The 15,476-nt window shown below is 35.2% G+C and overlaps 1 protein-coding gene across 1 annotated transcript in view; it reads left to right on the top strand.

Annotated features, from left to right (window-relative positions):
* NCKAP1 (NCK associated protein 1) overlaps window positions 1-15,476 on the top strand; it is a 105,748-nt gene that overhangs the window by 45,895 nt on the left and 44,377 nt on the right. Inside the window, exons 9-15 of the mRNA XM_086361534.1 lie at window positions 1,584-1,740; window positions 4,333-4,389; window positions 7,182-7,278; window positions 7,354-7,460; window positions 8,184-8,316; window positions 12,142-12,223; window positions 13,865-13,923. Of these exons, the coding sequence (XP_086217660.1) occupies window positions 1,584-1,740; window positions 4,333-4,389; window positions 7,182-7,278; window positions 7,354-7,460; window positions 8,184-8,316; window positions 12,142-12,223; window positions 13,865-13,923 (692 nt within the window). The remainder of the gene's footprint in view (window positions 1-1,583; window positions 1,741-4,332; window positions 4,390-7,181; window positions 7,279-7,353; window positions 7,461-8,183; window positions 8,317-12,141; window positions 12,224-13,864; window positions 13,924-15,476) is intronic.

Raw genomic sequence — 15,476 nt, 5'->3', positions numbered from 1 at the left:
TCTGTATGTATAATCCTACAATATATGCCTACCTAAAGAGTTAGTTTGCCTGTGTAGTGGCCCTTTGAAAGGAATATTTAAGAATAAAAGATGCAGGGCAAGTTAAATGTTAGTGATTGAAAAGTTTAAAGATTGAAATGACTGTTGAGAATCAGAGGGAAATCTTACAGAAAATAGAATTGTTTTTAACTGGCCCAGCATGATACCTAGTTTATAATAAGCATTGAGTACATGTTCTAGGAATGAAAGATGAGGTTTTATGGCTTTCCTCATAGCTCAGTTGGTAAAGAATCTGCCTGCAAGGCAGGAGACCCCGGTTCAATTTCTGGGTCGGGAAGATCCGCTGGAGAAGGGATAGGCTACCCACTCCAGTATTCTTGGGCTTCTCTTATGGCTAAGCTGGTGAAGAATCTGCCTGCAATGCAGGAGACGTGGGTTTGCTCCCTGGGTTGGGAAGATCCCCTGGAGAAGGGAATCTTCTACTCACTCTAGTAGGTAGAATCTACCCACTCTGGTATTCTGGCCTGGAGAATTCCATGGACAGTCCATGGGGTTACAAAGAGTCGGACAGGACTGAGCGACTTTCACTTTCTAGGAATGAAAGATGAGGTTTTATGGCCTCTAATAGAGGGTCAGGGAAGACCTCAGTAAACATACAGGATTACACATTTTTGAAGAATTTCTAAATCAGATGACCGAAGGTAAGGTACTTAAATTTATAGAATAGAGAGCCATGGAACATACTGAAACAATATTGGCCTTTAAGGGTAACTACTTGAGAAAAAGTCTGGTTCTAGTACTTTATTAGTGTGACTGTAGGCAAGTCACTGACCCTCATTTCTTCAGTTGTAAAAGAAGGATACCACTGGTCTTTCCACTCTATGTGGTAATCTTATCAGATAATATATGTCAGAAGACTAAATTAGTACAAACTATAATTTGCTGTGAAATTGTGACATGCTATTTCATTTCCTGTAATGACTTAGAAGAGTAGCTTTTTTTTTTCAGTTACTGTAACAACTGTAAGGATAATTGTATATATGTAAATTGGTAGCTTCTGATCTCTAGCTTAAAATACCTTTTACTCATTTGTTAAAGTCAGTTAAAAGCACTGGTTTTGCAAAGTACTACTACTACTAAGTCACTACAGTCGTGTCCAACTCTGTGGGACTCCGTAGATGGCAACCCACCAGGCTCCCCCGTCCCTGGGATTCTCCAGACAAGAACACTGGAGTGGGTTGCCATTTCCTTCTCCAATGCATGAAAGTGAAAAGTGAAAATGAAGTCGCTCAGTCGTGTCCGACTCCTAGGGACCCCATGGACTGCAGCGCACCAGGCTCCTTCATCCATGGGATTTTCCAGGCAAGAGTACTGGAGTGGGGTGCCACAAAGTACAGAAAATTATTGAAAAAGAGAAATATTGTTGCCATCTTGTATGTATATGTATTATTACCTGTCACTTAAAAGCCTCAGTTTAAGTGACTGTATTTATGTTTCTTATTTTTAAAAAGCTACCCTGTAAACTCAAATAACCTAACTTAGGAAAACTTTTTATTTTCTATTTCTTTTCCTTTTGTTTCAAGTTGGCTTTATTTTGTGCCATGGGATCCTAAATACTGATGCAACAGCACTGAACCTTTGGAAGCTAGCTCTTCAAAGTAGCTCTTGCCTCTCTCTTTTTCGAGATGAAGTTTTCCACATTCATAAAGCTGCAGAAGACTTATTTGTAAACATTCGAGGGTATGTCATTTTCAATTATTTTGTCTTTTTTGGAGAAAAGTAGTGAGTGGAATATGTGTTGATATTCTAGGGTAGAGAAGACTCACATTATGCGAGAAGATACAATCTGTACCAACTTGTCAGTCAAACCAAGTATTTTTTAACAATGATCCTGATGTTTTTTACAGGTTACTTCACAGACTGAAATATCTAGTGTTTCTGCTGTTTCAAAATTTGTATTCTAGGAGAAAGAAGATATGATCTCTTTTGTGTATCGTTATATGGTTTTAGACATAAATATGAAAGCACAATGTACATTTTAGGAATTATGAAGTTTTTAGAAATGTATTTTAGAATGCAGTGCATTTAAAAAAGTGTATGAATCAATCAAAAATACTTCATTAATTATTTATAGCCATTGCAGAAGTCAGACCACTGCAAAAAGGAAATCATGTTTCCTTATAATGAGGAAGTATTCCAACTGACTCATTTATACTCATTCCTTGTAACACAAATAATTCTTAAATTTGTTCCCTTGGAATTTTTAATGCTTGCTTTTTTTCCCACTTTTGGTTCTGTAGCCAGTATATAAAAACAAGTTGAACTCACACTTGGTAGCCTTTATAAAATCTTTTGAAATTAGGAGTATCTAAAATATCTTGGGATCTATTGGACCTAAAAATATTGAATAATTGGGTTGGGTTTGTCAGCTTCATGGAAGTGAAATTCCCCTACATTTATTTCATATCCGATTCAATAATGTCCTAAATGAAATTCAGATTTTAAAAAAATCTATTAGTTATTAAAATGTAAAGATATGTCTAGTACTGACAGTGTAAGCCAGTATACCATCTCAGATTTTAGTATGCATATGAAGTACCCTGGGATGTGAATTAAAATCCAGGTTCCTGGGCATCACGCCTAACCTCCTAAATCCCCTGTATCTATATTTTGGAGAGGTAAAGAAATCTGCCCTTTTCTCCCACCGCCTCCCCCCAGTAGTTTATTGAGGTAAATTTACAGACAGAAAAATGCATAAATTTTAAATGAACAACTCAATAATTTTGTGTACGAATACTGCTGGTGACCACTTAGATCAAGATACAGAATATTTCCATTGTCCCCAGAAAATTCTCCTGTGCCTCTTTCTGGTCAGTACTGCTGCCCCTGGTCCATTTTCCTCTAGCCTACACAGGTGGTCTCTGTTTTGATTTCTGTCGCCATAAGGGATTCTGACATTCTCATGCAGGTAGGCTCTCAGCCATAGTGTGAGAAACAGTACCCTCTGTATTTTTCAGCTCTTAGTTTACTTTTTATTTTAGATGGTGGAGTACCTGGAAATATCCTAGTTGTGAGCTTTGTCATTTTCAAAGTGATTCAGAACAAAAATCCTGAAACTTATGTCTTAGCATATTGACATCCTCTCTGGGGAATTATATTTAAATATATGTAAACAGAACCAGAGAGTTTCTGAATATTGAGTGAGCCTAAGGTATATATGGTACAGATAAGTTTAATGGCTTCATGAAACCAATTGTCTTTTCATTATACCTTTTTTTTTTTTTTTCCTGGCCACTCCACATGACTTGTGGGATCTTAGTTCCTAGACCGGGGATTGAACTGAGACCCACCACAGTGAAAGCACCAAGTACTAACCACTGGACCTCTTGAAATTCCTTTGCTGTGCTTTTTCTGTGTTAAATTTACCATTTAAGAATTTCTGTATTTAAAGTTGAAAAGTTTTAATTTTTTTTTAAATCGTGAATGAGTGATCCAATTTAAAATGTGAATTATAGTAATTAACAAGTCAGACCATAAGTAATTTATACAGGTCAGTGGTTACAGAATTATGGCATTTGCTTAAAGAATACACAAATCTTAGCATACTTAATTTAGAAATTGAAGTTCTTGGTATAAGTGGTTAGGAAGATAATTTTTCTTTAACATTTTAGGAATTTTGAATTTTTATGTATTTAGTAGCCAGGAAATTAGCATATATTTATTAGAGTTTATTTTATAGATGGCACCTTTAGACTATTTGATGCTTGTATTCAGTGTCTTCTATTTTAAAGGTTTTTTTAATTTGAAAAAAATGTGCTTTTTAAAAAAAATGGTGAGTAATAATCATCTGTAGGTCTATCCCTTAAAATAATTTAAAGTAATCAAATGCTTCCCTGCTCCAGTTTTCTGGACCACCACAAAATTTCTGTTCCTAGTATATGTGCCTTGAGAAATTTTTTTATGCTTATGAGGTAGCGTAAAAAGCCAAAAGTAATAGCTTTTTCAGCACTTGCAGTTTTTGGAAATCACTGTTCATTATTTTAGAAGTATAATTTAGTGTCCCTATTGGAGATTTAAGAAAATAAAAGTCTGCTTTGTGAATTTAATTTTATTACTGAATTTTAATGTAATACAAGATGTATTATTTTAGGAAGAGCCAATGGGGTACTTAAGGTGCTCAAAATGATGTGGGTAGACTTCTTCCATGTATTTCCAGTTTGAGAGCCAGTTTTTCTTGTTGATAATAAGACATTTTTAGTTGACTAGTATTTGACTAACTTGTTTTTACTGTTATTGACCAAAACTTCCAATTTTTTTTTTTTTGGCTCATAGGTATAATAAGCGTATTAATGACATAAGAGAATGCAAAGAGGCAGCTGTGTCACATGCGTAAGTGGTTTTAACTTATCTGTGAAACTTTTGATCAAGAATTCCTTTCTTAAAGCATTATTTTGCTGAAGTGAGTGCAGATTAATGGTGTGTGAGATGTGGCAGTAGAAGTAGAGGACTTTCAATCAATGAGAAACATGTTTATAACTGTATATAGTCATCTTGGTATGAGTATGGACAGATTTTTAATATTTTTTAAGTGTTAACATGCTCTTAAGGAATACCATACAGAGGGATTTATTTTGGTGTCATTTCTTTCTCTTATTGCTCCTATGCTCTGGTACCAATACTTGGCAAGTTATGATGATTTTTGTACTATTTCATGTGCACTCCCCCCAATGGTGTTTATTTTTCAAAGTATGTAATCCCATACCTTTCCCAAATATTAGTAAATATATTTTATTAGAAAATGTAGATAACTTTAGATATTAGTGTATTTAAAATGTTTGAACAACTTTTCAATTTTCTCAAGAAATAATTTGGTAATTCATTTAATTGTTACATGGTATACTTGTATAGAATATCTTCTTTAGTAAGTCTAGGTCAGTACAGATAACACTGTCTGATCCATCAGTATTTCTACAAGGCAGAGAAAAGATAACACCACAGTCATAGGTGAAAATATAAAACTACAAGAAATTTTAGAATTTAGGCTTAGGCTGTAACATAGATATTAGGAATTTAAATCATCTTTATTTATTGCTAACTGAACTGAACTGATAGTTCATTATTTCCTCATGCATGTTTTTCACCCAAATAAAGTGCTTATATTATTATAAAGTCAGTCTCTAGTACAAATAACATGCTTTGGAGTGGGTTAGAATTCCATTCCAGGCCTGCTTATTCATATGTTAAACCCTTGGCAGATATATGGTGTCACAGCTATCTTTTATAAAGGTCTTTTTTCCCTGCATTATATAAAACAGTTATAAGTAGTGAGCAGTAGTAATTCTTATCATTCATTAACATAGTGTTTATATCTTCTCTTGACGGTAATACTCCTTGCAGCAACCCTGCATAGTAAAATAATCGAAACATTACCCACTTACTATTTAGATACTACACCAGATGAGTTTATTATTTTCAGTAAGTAGAGAGCTTGTCATTAGAATTATGCTAACATTGTGAAAGTACTGTGTGTTAGATATCATGAAAGATACATCTTGAGTCAGGTGTCCTCATCCCTGTTTCTTGATGAGAGTCTGGAGCTTAAGAGAACTAGAACCTAAGGTCACATAGGTAAAGGTTGGATTTTAGTGTGTCTTCAAAATTAATCTGTGGTGTCAAGAGTTAAATTTCTCGTGTTGCATATTTCTTTTCCTTAGGATTTTGGCATATAATAGATGTGTTGTTCAGTCTGTCGGTCGTGTCCAACTCTTTTTTTACCCCGTGGACTGCAGCACAGCCAGGCTTCCCTGTCCTTCACTATCTCCTGGAGTTGGCTCAGACTCATGTCCATTGAGTTGATGATGACTTCCAACCATCTCATCCTCTGTCACCCTCTTCTGCTCCTGCCCTCAATCTTTGCCAACATCAGGGTCTTTTCCAATGAGTTGGCTCTTAGCATCCAGTGGTCAAAGTACTATAAGAGCTTCAGCATCAGTCCTTCCAATGACTGTTCAGGGTTGATTTCCTTTAGGATGGACTGGTTGGATCTCCTTGTAGTCCAAGGGGTTCTCAAGAGTCTTCTCCAGCACCACAGTTTGAAAGCATCGATACTTCGGCACTTTGCCTTCTTTATGGTCCAACTCTCATATCCGTACGTGATTCCTGAAAAAACCATACGTTTGACTATACGGACATTTGTTGGCAAAGTGATGTCTGTGCTTTTATAATATGCTGTCTAGGGTGGTCATAGCTTTTCTTGGAAGGAGCAAGCGTCTTTTAATTCCATGGCTTCATTCACAAACTGCAGTGATTTTGGAGCCCAAGAAAATAAAGTCTGACACTGTTTCCATTTTTTCCCCATCTGTTTGTGGGGTGTCATTTTTTTGTAACTATCTGAAGTTTAAAACTTTTTTGGAATGATTTATATTTTGAACAGTATGAGGAGTTGGAATATTTGGAATATTCTTTGATTTTTTTTTGTTGTTGTTAATTTGTGAGAATAAATTTTTTCTAATTTGTATTTTATTTTTAAGATACCCATTACATGAATATTTATGATTATCCTTTCCTCATCTTTCTTTTTGAACAATAGCACCAAATAGATTTCATCCCAGTACCTTAATGAATATAGCTTTGATTTAGTCAGTTTTAAGTCCATAGGGTTGCAAAAGGAGTCAGACATGCCTAAGTGACTAAACAATGATATATTTAATAGCAATATACTTAATAAATGAGGATATAGATAATCACTTATTTATTAAGGTATATTTATTGATTCTACATGGGAGTGACAAAAATGTATACAATAAAAAAAGTGCTTATTTTTAAGGATTTCACAGTCCATTTTATAGAGTTCTAGGCTATATGGTACTTAACTGGCAGAAATTCTTCAGGATTAGACATCTCTATATTGGGAAATACTTTTTGAAGAGTTGGTCTTGAAGTTTGAGTAGGATCTTAATTAAGAGGTAGAAGTGAAAAAAGTTACCATAGCAGCACAAGAAAGGCAAGGATAAAGATGAGATTGAAGAGTCATTTAATGACAAACACATAGAAGATATTTTTAAGGGTTTCTGTTTCCTAAGAAAAGTTTGGAAGTTGACTCTGAAATGATGTTAATTAATTGCCAGTAATAAGTTTAGTAGAAACAGATAAACTCTAATGGTGGTTGTCTTTTCCTATAGTGGTTCAATGCACAGAGAAAGACGCAAGTTTTTAAGGTCTGCACTGAAAGAATTGGCTACTGTCCTCTCTGATCAGCCTGGCTTGCTGGGTCCTAAGGTAATTGATTTAATTCTTGTTTCGGCTACAACAAATGTGCCACATTAAAATTAAAAATTTTTTTTTTCTTATCAGGCACTTTTTGTTTTTATGGCATTATCCTTTGCCCGTGATGAAATTATCTGGCTACTTCGTCATGCAGATAACATGCCAAAGAAGAGTGCAGATGACTTTATAGATAAGTAAGTTAGCAACATTAAAAAAATATATGTTTTGTATATTTGCTTTATGGGCTATGGAATTTAGGGACTAAAGTAAAATTATTTTGAAAAACTTGAAGGCTTTTCATATTTGTCATAATGGAGGGAATATTTAAAATACATTGTTAGGTGATATGAATTAGAATGCAAAGTCAACTTTAGCTTTGAATTAAAGCTGAAATGTTTTATCACTAGAACTCTAGGTTGTTGCAGAGGTGTGTTTTTGTACTATAGTATTTCCTATAGGATTCATGTTTCAGAATTATTTATTACACAAAAATTTGAATAATAATCCTAACGGAGTTACAGCTGTGTCATTTGTAATATATTTTTTCTTATTTTAGTCCACAGTCCCTCAACAGAAGTTAAATGAATCAGAGAAATAATAGCATACACAAAAATCTTACTTTTTCCTAATACTCTAACCTTCTTTTATTTATGACTTTTTAATGATACATTTATAAAATGTCTTAATTTTATTTTTATTTTGTATTTTCCTTTATCAGTTTTTTATTCTTGCTTTTTTGCTTTCCATAGTTTCTTTTTGTATATGAGATAATATAAAAAAGAAAGTAGTTGACACTAAATATTTAACAATGCTTTTTATAAGGAAAAAACTTGATGTAGCAATATCAAAGGCAATTCATATTTTCCTTGATAGTAAGTGAATTTAATTTTTGAAATGTTTTTTCTTAAATAAAAAAGGCACATTGCTGAATTAATATTTTATATGGAAGAGCTTAGAGCACATGTAAGGAAATACGGACCTGTAATGCAGAGATATTACGTGCAGTACCTTTCTGGCTTTGATGCTGTTGTCCTCAATGAGCTTGTGCAGGTAAAAAACTGAAAGCATTCTCCCTTTTGTTTCTTATTTCCCTCCTTTCCAATAATTGATTTATTTGCTCAGTAAACATTTACAAAAGTAATCTTGTGTCTCATGGTGAAGTCACAACTGTAAATAAGTAAACGGTCATATTTTGCCAAGGGGATCATTATCTAGAGCAAAGAAAACATTTAGTTGTATTCCAGTGTGATGGGCATTATGCTTAAGGGTGTATAAAGCTTAAAGTGAACACATGAAGGGAATAATTCTTTATCTTGGTGGGTGGAGGTGTACAGTAACCAAATTATAGAGGATCTTGCAAAAGAGAAGGTTAGTCATAAATCAGATTTAATATTTAGGAAAATCACCATGGCTTAGTGTGGATGAGAAATTACTGGGGGCCACATGAAAAGTCAGAGACAGCAAAAGAGCAAAAGACTCTTGAGAGTCCCTTGGACAGCAAGGAGATCAAACCAGTCCATCCTAAAGGAAATCAGTCCTGATATTCATTGGAAGGACTAATGCTGAAGCTGAAACTCCAATCCTTTGGCCACCTGATGCGAAGAACTGACTCATTGGAAAAGACCCTGATGCTGGGAAAAATTGAAGGCAGGAGGAGAAGGGGACGACAGAGGATGAGATGGTTGGGTGGCATCACCGACTCAATGGACATGAATTTGAGTAAGCTCCATGAGTTGGTGATGGACAGGAACGCCTGGCGTGCTGCAGTCCATGGGGTCACAAAGTGTCAGAAACAACTGAGTGAGTGAACTGAATCTAAAACTATTGATTTTCCCCAGAAATAACCATACTTTGAAATCCTCATTTTCTTTCAAACCTACCTAAAAATGCAAATAGGAAGAAAACTGTTCATGTAATTGTTTACCCTCAGTTATAAACAGCTTACAGTTTACTATCCTAGTTTATTTCTTCTTTTATCCACTAGATGGAGCTCATACGCTTCCTTTCTAGAATGTCTGTTAAAAGAAGGAATAGAAAAGCTGCTTTTATCCAAAGCAAAGTGTTACTGCTTTGCTGCAGTTGTTTTTTAAAAACTTTTTATTTTATATCACAGTATAGCCAGTTAACATGTGGTAGTTTCAGGTGGACAGCAATGCAGTTTTTAATTTTTTAAAAAATGTTATTAAGGCAATGGCACCCCACTCCAGTACTCTTGCTTGGAAAATCCCATGGACGGAGGAGCCTGGTAGGCTGCAGTCCATGGGGTCGCTAAGAGTCGGACACGACTGAGCGACTTCACTTTCACTTTTCACTTTCATGCATTGGAGAAGGAAATGGCAACCCACTCCAGTGTTCTTGCCTGGAGAACCCTGGGGACGGGGAAGCCTGGTGGGCTGCTGTCCATGGAGTCGCACAGAGTCGGACACGACTGAAGTGACTTAGCATAGCATACATACCAGATAAATCAAAGGCTACTGTGCTGTCACAGTCTAAAAAGTAAGTCAACTCCTGGCTTTGTGGCATTTGAAGTTTGCTATGACTAACTGGATATTTATTAATTTTATAGATTGTGTTAAAGTATTAAAAATTTTAAGCTACTCCATGTCTTTTTGTGTCTTATATTATTTTAGCAATACTGAGAAAATTTTAGAAAATTTTAGAAAAGGCAGAGGAACCAGAGATGCCAACATCTGCTGGGTCATGGAAAAAGCAAGAGAGTTCCAGAAAAACCATCTATTTCTGCTTTATTGACTATGCCAAAGCCTTTGACTGTGTGGATCAGAATAAACTGTGGAAAATTCTGAAAGAGATGGGAATACCAGACCACCTGACCTGCCTCTTGAGAAACCTGTATGCAGGTCAGAAAGCAACAGTTCGAACTGGATGTGGAACAACAGACTGGTTCCAAATAGGAAAAGGAGTACGTCAAGGCTGTATATTGTCACCCTACTTATTTAACTTATATGCAGAGTACATCATGAGAAATGCTTGACTGGAAGAAGCACAAGCTGGAATCAAGCTTGCCAGGAGAAATATCAATAACCTCAGCTATGCAGATGACACCACCCTTATGGCAGAAAGTGAAGAGGAACTGAAAAAAAAAGCCTCTTGATGAAAGTGAAAGTAGAGAGTGAAAAAGTTGGCTTAAAGCTCAACATTCAGAAAACTAAGATCATGGCATCTGGTCCCATCACTTCATGGGAAATAGATGGGGAAACAGTGGAAACAGCATCAGACTTTATTTTTCTGGGCTCCGAAATCACTGCAGATGGTGATTGCAGCCATGAAATTAAAAGATGCTTACTCCTTGGAAGGAAAGTTATGACCAACCTAGTTATATTAAAAAGCAGAGATATTACTTTGCCAACAAAGGTCCGTCTAGTCAAGGCTATGGTTTTTCCAGTGGTCATGTATGGATGTGAGAGTTGGACTGTGAAGAAAGCTGAGTGCCGAAGAATTGATGCTTTTGAACTGTGGTGTTGGAGAAGACTCTTGAGAGTCCCTTGGACTGCAAGGAGGTCCAACCAGTTCATTGTAAAGGAGATCAGTCCTGGGTGTTCATTGGAAGGACTAATGCTAAATCTGAAACTCCAATACTTTGGCCACATCATGCGAAGAGTTGACTCATTGGAAAAGACCCTGATGCTGGGAGGGATTGGGGTCAGGAGGAGAAGGAGACGACAGAGGATGAGATGGCTGGATGGGATCACCAACTCGATGGACATGAGTCTGAGTGAACTCTGGGAGTTGGTGATGGACAGGGAGGCCTGGCGTGCTGTGATTCATGGGGTCGCAAAGAGTCGGACACGACTGAGTGAACTGAACTGAGAAAATTAATTTCTTATTTTTCTGATACAGTAATAGTAGCAACAGCAATACTGATACTAGTATTAATAATGGACATTTATCCATAGTATATTACCAGCTCTGAGGGTAGGTATAGTGAAGAAAAAAGACCCTATGTGACTTGATCAGTATCGCACCGTTCATGAGTACATGTGTAATAACACATTCAAATGACACTATTTAAATGTGTTAAATGCCTGAGCTTTTTACCACCCGCAAGTACAGTATTTACATGCATAGTTTTTTAACCATTTGCTAGGATTTAAATTTAAAACTAAGATAACTTGTGAAAATAGTTCATTGTAATATTGGCTAAAATGGTAACTTAAATTTAAATTTTAAAATTGTGGTAAAGATGTATGTAACATTAAAGTTGTCATTTTAACTATTTTTAATTGTACAGTATAGAACTCTGTGTGCATTTACATGGTTGTACAGGTCTTAATGTTGTGAAAACTATGGTTTTTGTGAGCTAATAAGCATATACTTTTTTAAAAAGTTTATCATTTAGCATCTACTTCAGATATAGTTTATTAAATACTCACTTTTTAAGCCATTTTCAGAGGGCTTTTTTTGGTGCTACTTTTGTTGAGGTAAAATTTATACATGATAAAAATCACTTGTTCTAAGTGTACTGTTTTAATTTGGACAGCTGTATACATTCATGTCACCACCACCAGTCAAGATAAAGAACATTTCCAACATTTAAAAATTTTCTTGTGCACGTTTGCAGTTGATTCCCTCTCTAGATCCTCAACAACCTGTTGTCTGCTTTTTTGTCACTTTTGCCTTGAAAAAAAATTTTTTTTTCATGTGAATGAAATCATCCTTGTTTTTCATTTGTTTTAGTTAGCATGTTTTTGAGTTCATCCATGTTACTGTATGTATAAACATTCCAGTTTTATTTATTGCTTAAAAAAATTCTAACTATGGATGTATCAGTTTATCCACCTACTAGTTGATGGACCTGTGAATTTTTTCCCAACCAGATGTTTTTAATCATTATTTTTATCACTTTTTTTTTTCCAGAATCTTTCTGTTTGCCCTGAAGATGAATCAATCATCATGTCCTCTTTTGTTAACACTATGACTTCTCTAAGTGTAAAACAAGGTAATAAGTCTTTTAAATTGAAATGTATTTTCTTGCCATTAGGTTTTCAAATTCTGTTAACGAGGAGAGGACTTAGCAGTTAGTTTTTATAGTATTACTTATCCTACTTTGGAGCATATTTAATCTCTTCTCTTTTGTTTTAACTTTGCTCTGAAGCAAAGGTTTCAAAGATGGATGTGTGGTGATATTCACAAGAAGTATAGCTTGACATTTCTTCATATTCAGCTGGAGGCAAAATGGTATTTTTGAGGCAAAAGGTATTTTGTAATAATAAAAAAGAAAAATGAGCACCCTATATCATAATAAAGTTTATATTACGGTCCAGGCATTACCTATGACAGTGATCAATGAAATGATTAATCTGGGCAAGCACTTTATATATATTATCTTATTCAATCTTCATCAATGTTAAAAAGTTGTTAATTACTTTTAACACATTTGGAAACTTAAGCCTTAAGGCTTAAGGTTAACCTTAATTCAACATGGTTTGCCCACACTTTTTAACAGATACTAAGTTCTAGAATAGGAACTTAAGTTCAGATCTGTCAATCTCAAAAGTTGGTGTCATATCATAGACTGCCTTTCCATTAGTTGAATACTCCTCCATTCCAGTAGACTGGATATTTTAGTTTTATATTCTTTAAATAAAAACTATCAGAAACCTTCAAAATTTCTGAGTAATAAATTTGTTTTATCAAACAATATTGATAAACTTATAACTTGATAAATTGATAACTTGATAAACTTATAAATTGATAAATTAAGTTAAACATACTTATATAATGAATCTGCTATAAACGTGCCTGATGATATTTGGTTAAAATAAAGTTACTTTGTGGGACTTCAGCATGCTTTCCAAAGTTTCTATTCACAGGATTCCTCATGCTCTGTTTTAGGTACTTTTGAGTTGACATGTAAGCAAAATGAGAATCACGGGGTTTAGAGAGAAATCTGTACACTACCCTTCTCTTAGCACAGCTGCCTCATCACCTTTATAGGATATGAGAATTATTTCACTCTTAGCTATCATTTTTAAATTGTCGTAAAATAGAATTTACCACATTACCATTTCTAACTACATTTAAGTACTTAAAAGTGTACAGTTGAGTAGAGTTAAGTGTATTGACATAGTTGTGCAATAAATATTCAGAACTTCTCATCCCGCGAAATTGAAAATGTAGCTATAGAATAACAACTCCCCGTTTTCCTTTCACCCAGCCCCTGGAACCACTATTCTACTTTGTTTCTATGAGTTCGACTATTCTAGGTACTTCACATAAGTGAATTGTACAATATTTGTCTTTCTATCACTACCTTATTTCACTTAGCATTCCCTCAACATGTTATCCATGACATGACATCCATGCTACAATATTTGCTCCCTTTTCCAGGCTGAATAATATACCACTGTGTGTATATATGATATTTTGTTTATCCACTGTTGATGGACTTTTTAGTTACTTCTGCCTTTTGGCTGTTGTGAATAATGCTGCTGTAAACATTGGTGTACACAAGAACATGGGTGTATTCTTTTGTATATACATCCAGAAGTGGAATTGTCCTAGCCCTTAAATTTTAAAGTGTGATTTAAGTTATTGGAAAATATTAATTAGGTTTGTAATCTTTTTTCTGTTACTGTAGTTGAAGATGGGGAAGTATTTGATTTCAGAGGAATGAGATTAGATTGGTTTCGATTACAGGTAAGAATAACATTAATTTTCATTGTCGTTCTGTTTGTTATTGAATACCTCAGTTAACATGAGAGCATAACTTAATATGAAAAAATATTCCTTGTATACCTATTGAAAAGACTTCTTTTGTATTGTTATAACTAACATAGTCTTTACGTCAAGGAAAAACCTTTTTTTAATGGAGATATTATTGACATTTAACATTATGTTAGTTTCAGGTATGCAGCAATGATTTCAGTATATATGTGTATTTTGAAATGATCAACAATAAATCTAGTAAATATTCATCACCATATGTAGTTACAAGTTTATTTTTTTCTTGTGATGAGAATTTTTAAGATTTACTCGCTTTACAATTTTCAAATATATAATACAGTGTTATTAATTATAATTATAGTCACCATCCTATATATCACATGAAAGACAGTGAAAGTGTTAGTCACTCAGTTATGCCCGACATGGACTGCAGTCCAACAGGCTCCTCTGTCCGTGGGATTTTCCAGGCAAGAATATTGGAGTGGATAGCCATTGTCTTTTCCAAGGGATTTTCCTGACCCAAGAATTGAACCCCAGTCTCCTGCATTGCAGGTAGTGTCTTTATCATAACAGGGAAGCCCATGTTGTTCAGTTGCTCAGTTGTGTCCAACACTTTGCTGTTGCAGCAAACCGGGCTTCCCTGTCCTTCACCATCTCCTAAAGCTTGCTCAAACTCATGTCCATTGAATCGGTGATGCCATCCAACCGTCTCATCCTCTGTCATCCCCTTTTCCTCCTGCCTTCAATCTTTCCCAGCATCAGGATCTTTTCCAGTGTGTCAGCTCTTTGCATCCGGTGGCCAAAGTATTGAAGCTTCAGTGTAAGTCCTTCAAATGAATATTCAGGGTTGATTTCCTTTAGCATTGACTGGGTTCGATTTCCTTGCAGTCCAAGGGACTGTCAAGAATCTTCTCCAATAGCACAGATTGTAAGCGTCAATTCTTCAGTTCTCAGCCTTCTTTCTGGTCCAACTCATCACATCTGTACATGACTACTGGAAAAACCATAGCTTTGACTAGATGGATTTTTGTCAACAAAGTAATGTCTCTTCTTTTTAATAGGCTGTCTAGCTTTTCTTCCAAGGAGTAAGCATCTTTTAATTTCATGGCTTCAGTCACCATCTGCAGTGATTTTGGAGCCCAAAATAATAAAGTCCCTCACTGCTTCCATTGTTTCCCTGTCTATTTGCCATGAAGTGATGGGACTGGATACCATGATCTTAGTTTATTGAATGTTAAATTTTAAGCCAGGTTTTTCATTGTCCTCATTCACGTTCATGAAGAAGCTCTTTAGTTCATTTTTGCTTTTTGCCATAAGGTTGGTGTTATCTGCATTTCTGAGGTTATTGATATTTCTCCCCGCAATCCTGATTCCAGCTTGTGGTTCAATCCAGCCTAGCATTTCACATGATGTAGTCTGCATATAAGTTAAATAAGCAGGGTGACAATGTATAGCCTTGAGGTACTCCTTTCCCAATTTGGAACCAGTCTGTTGTTCCATGTCTGGTTCTAACTGTTGCTTCTTGA

This window comes from Bos grunniens, chromosome 2 (genome assembly GCF_055505025.1).
Source record: "Bos grunniens cultivar Pamir isolate PY7600 chromosome 2, Bosgru_T2T1.0, whole genome shotgun sequence".
NCBI classification, from domain to species: Eukaryota; Metazoa; Chordata; class Mammalia; order Artiodactyla; family Bovidae; genus Bos; species Bos grunniens.
The sequence above is the reverse complement of the archived record's forward strand: the minus strand, read 5'-3'. Positions and strand labels throughout refer to the sequence as shown.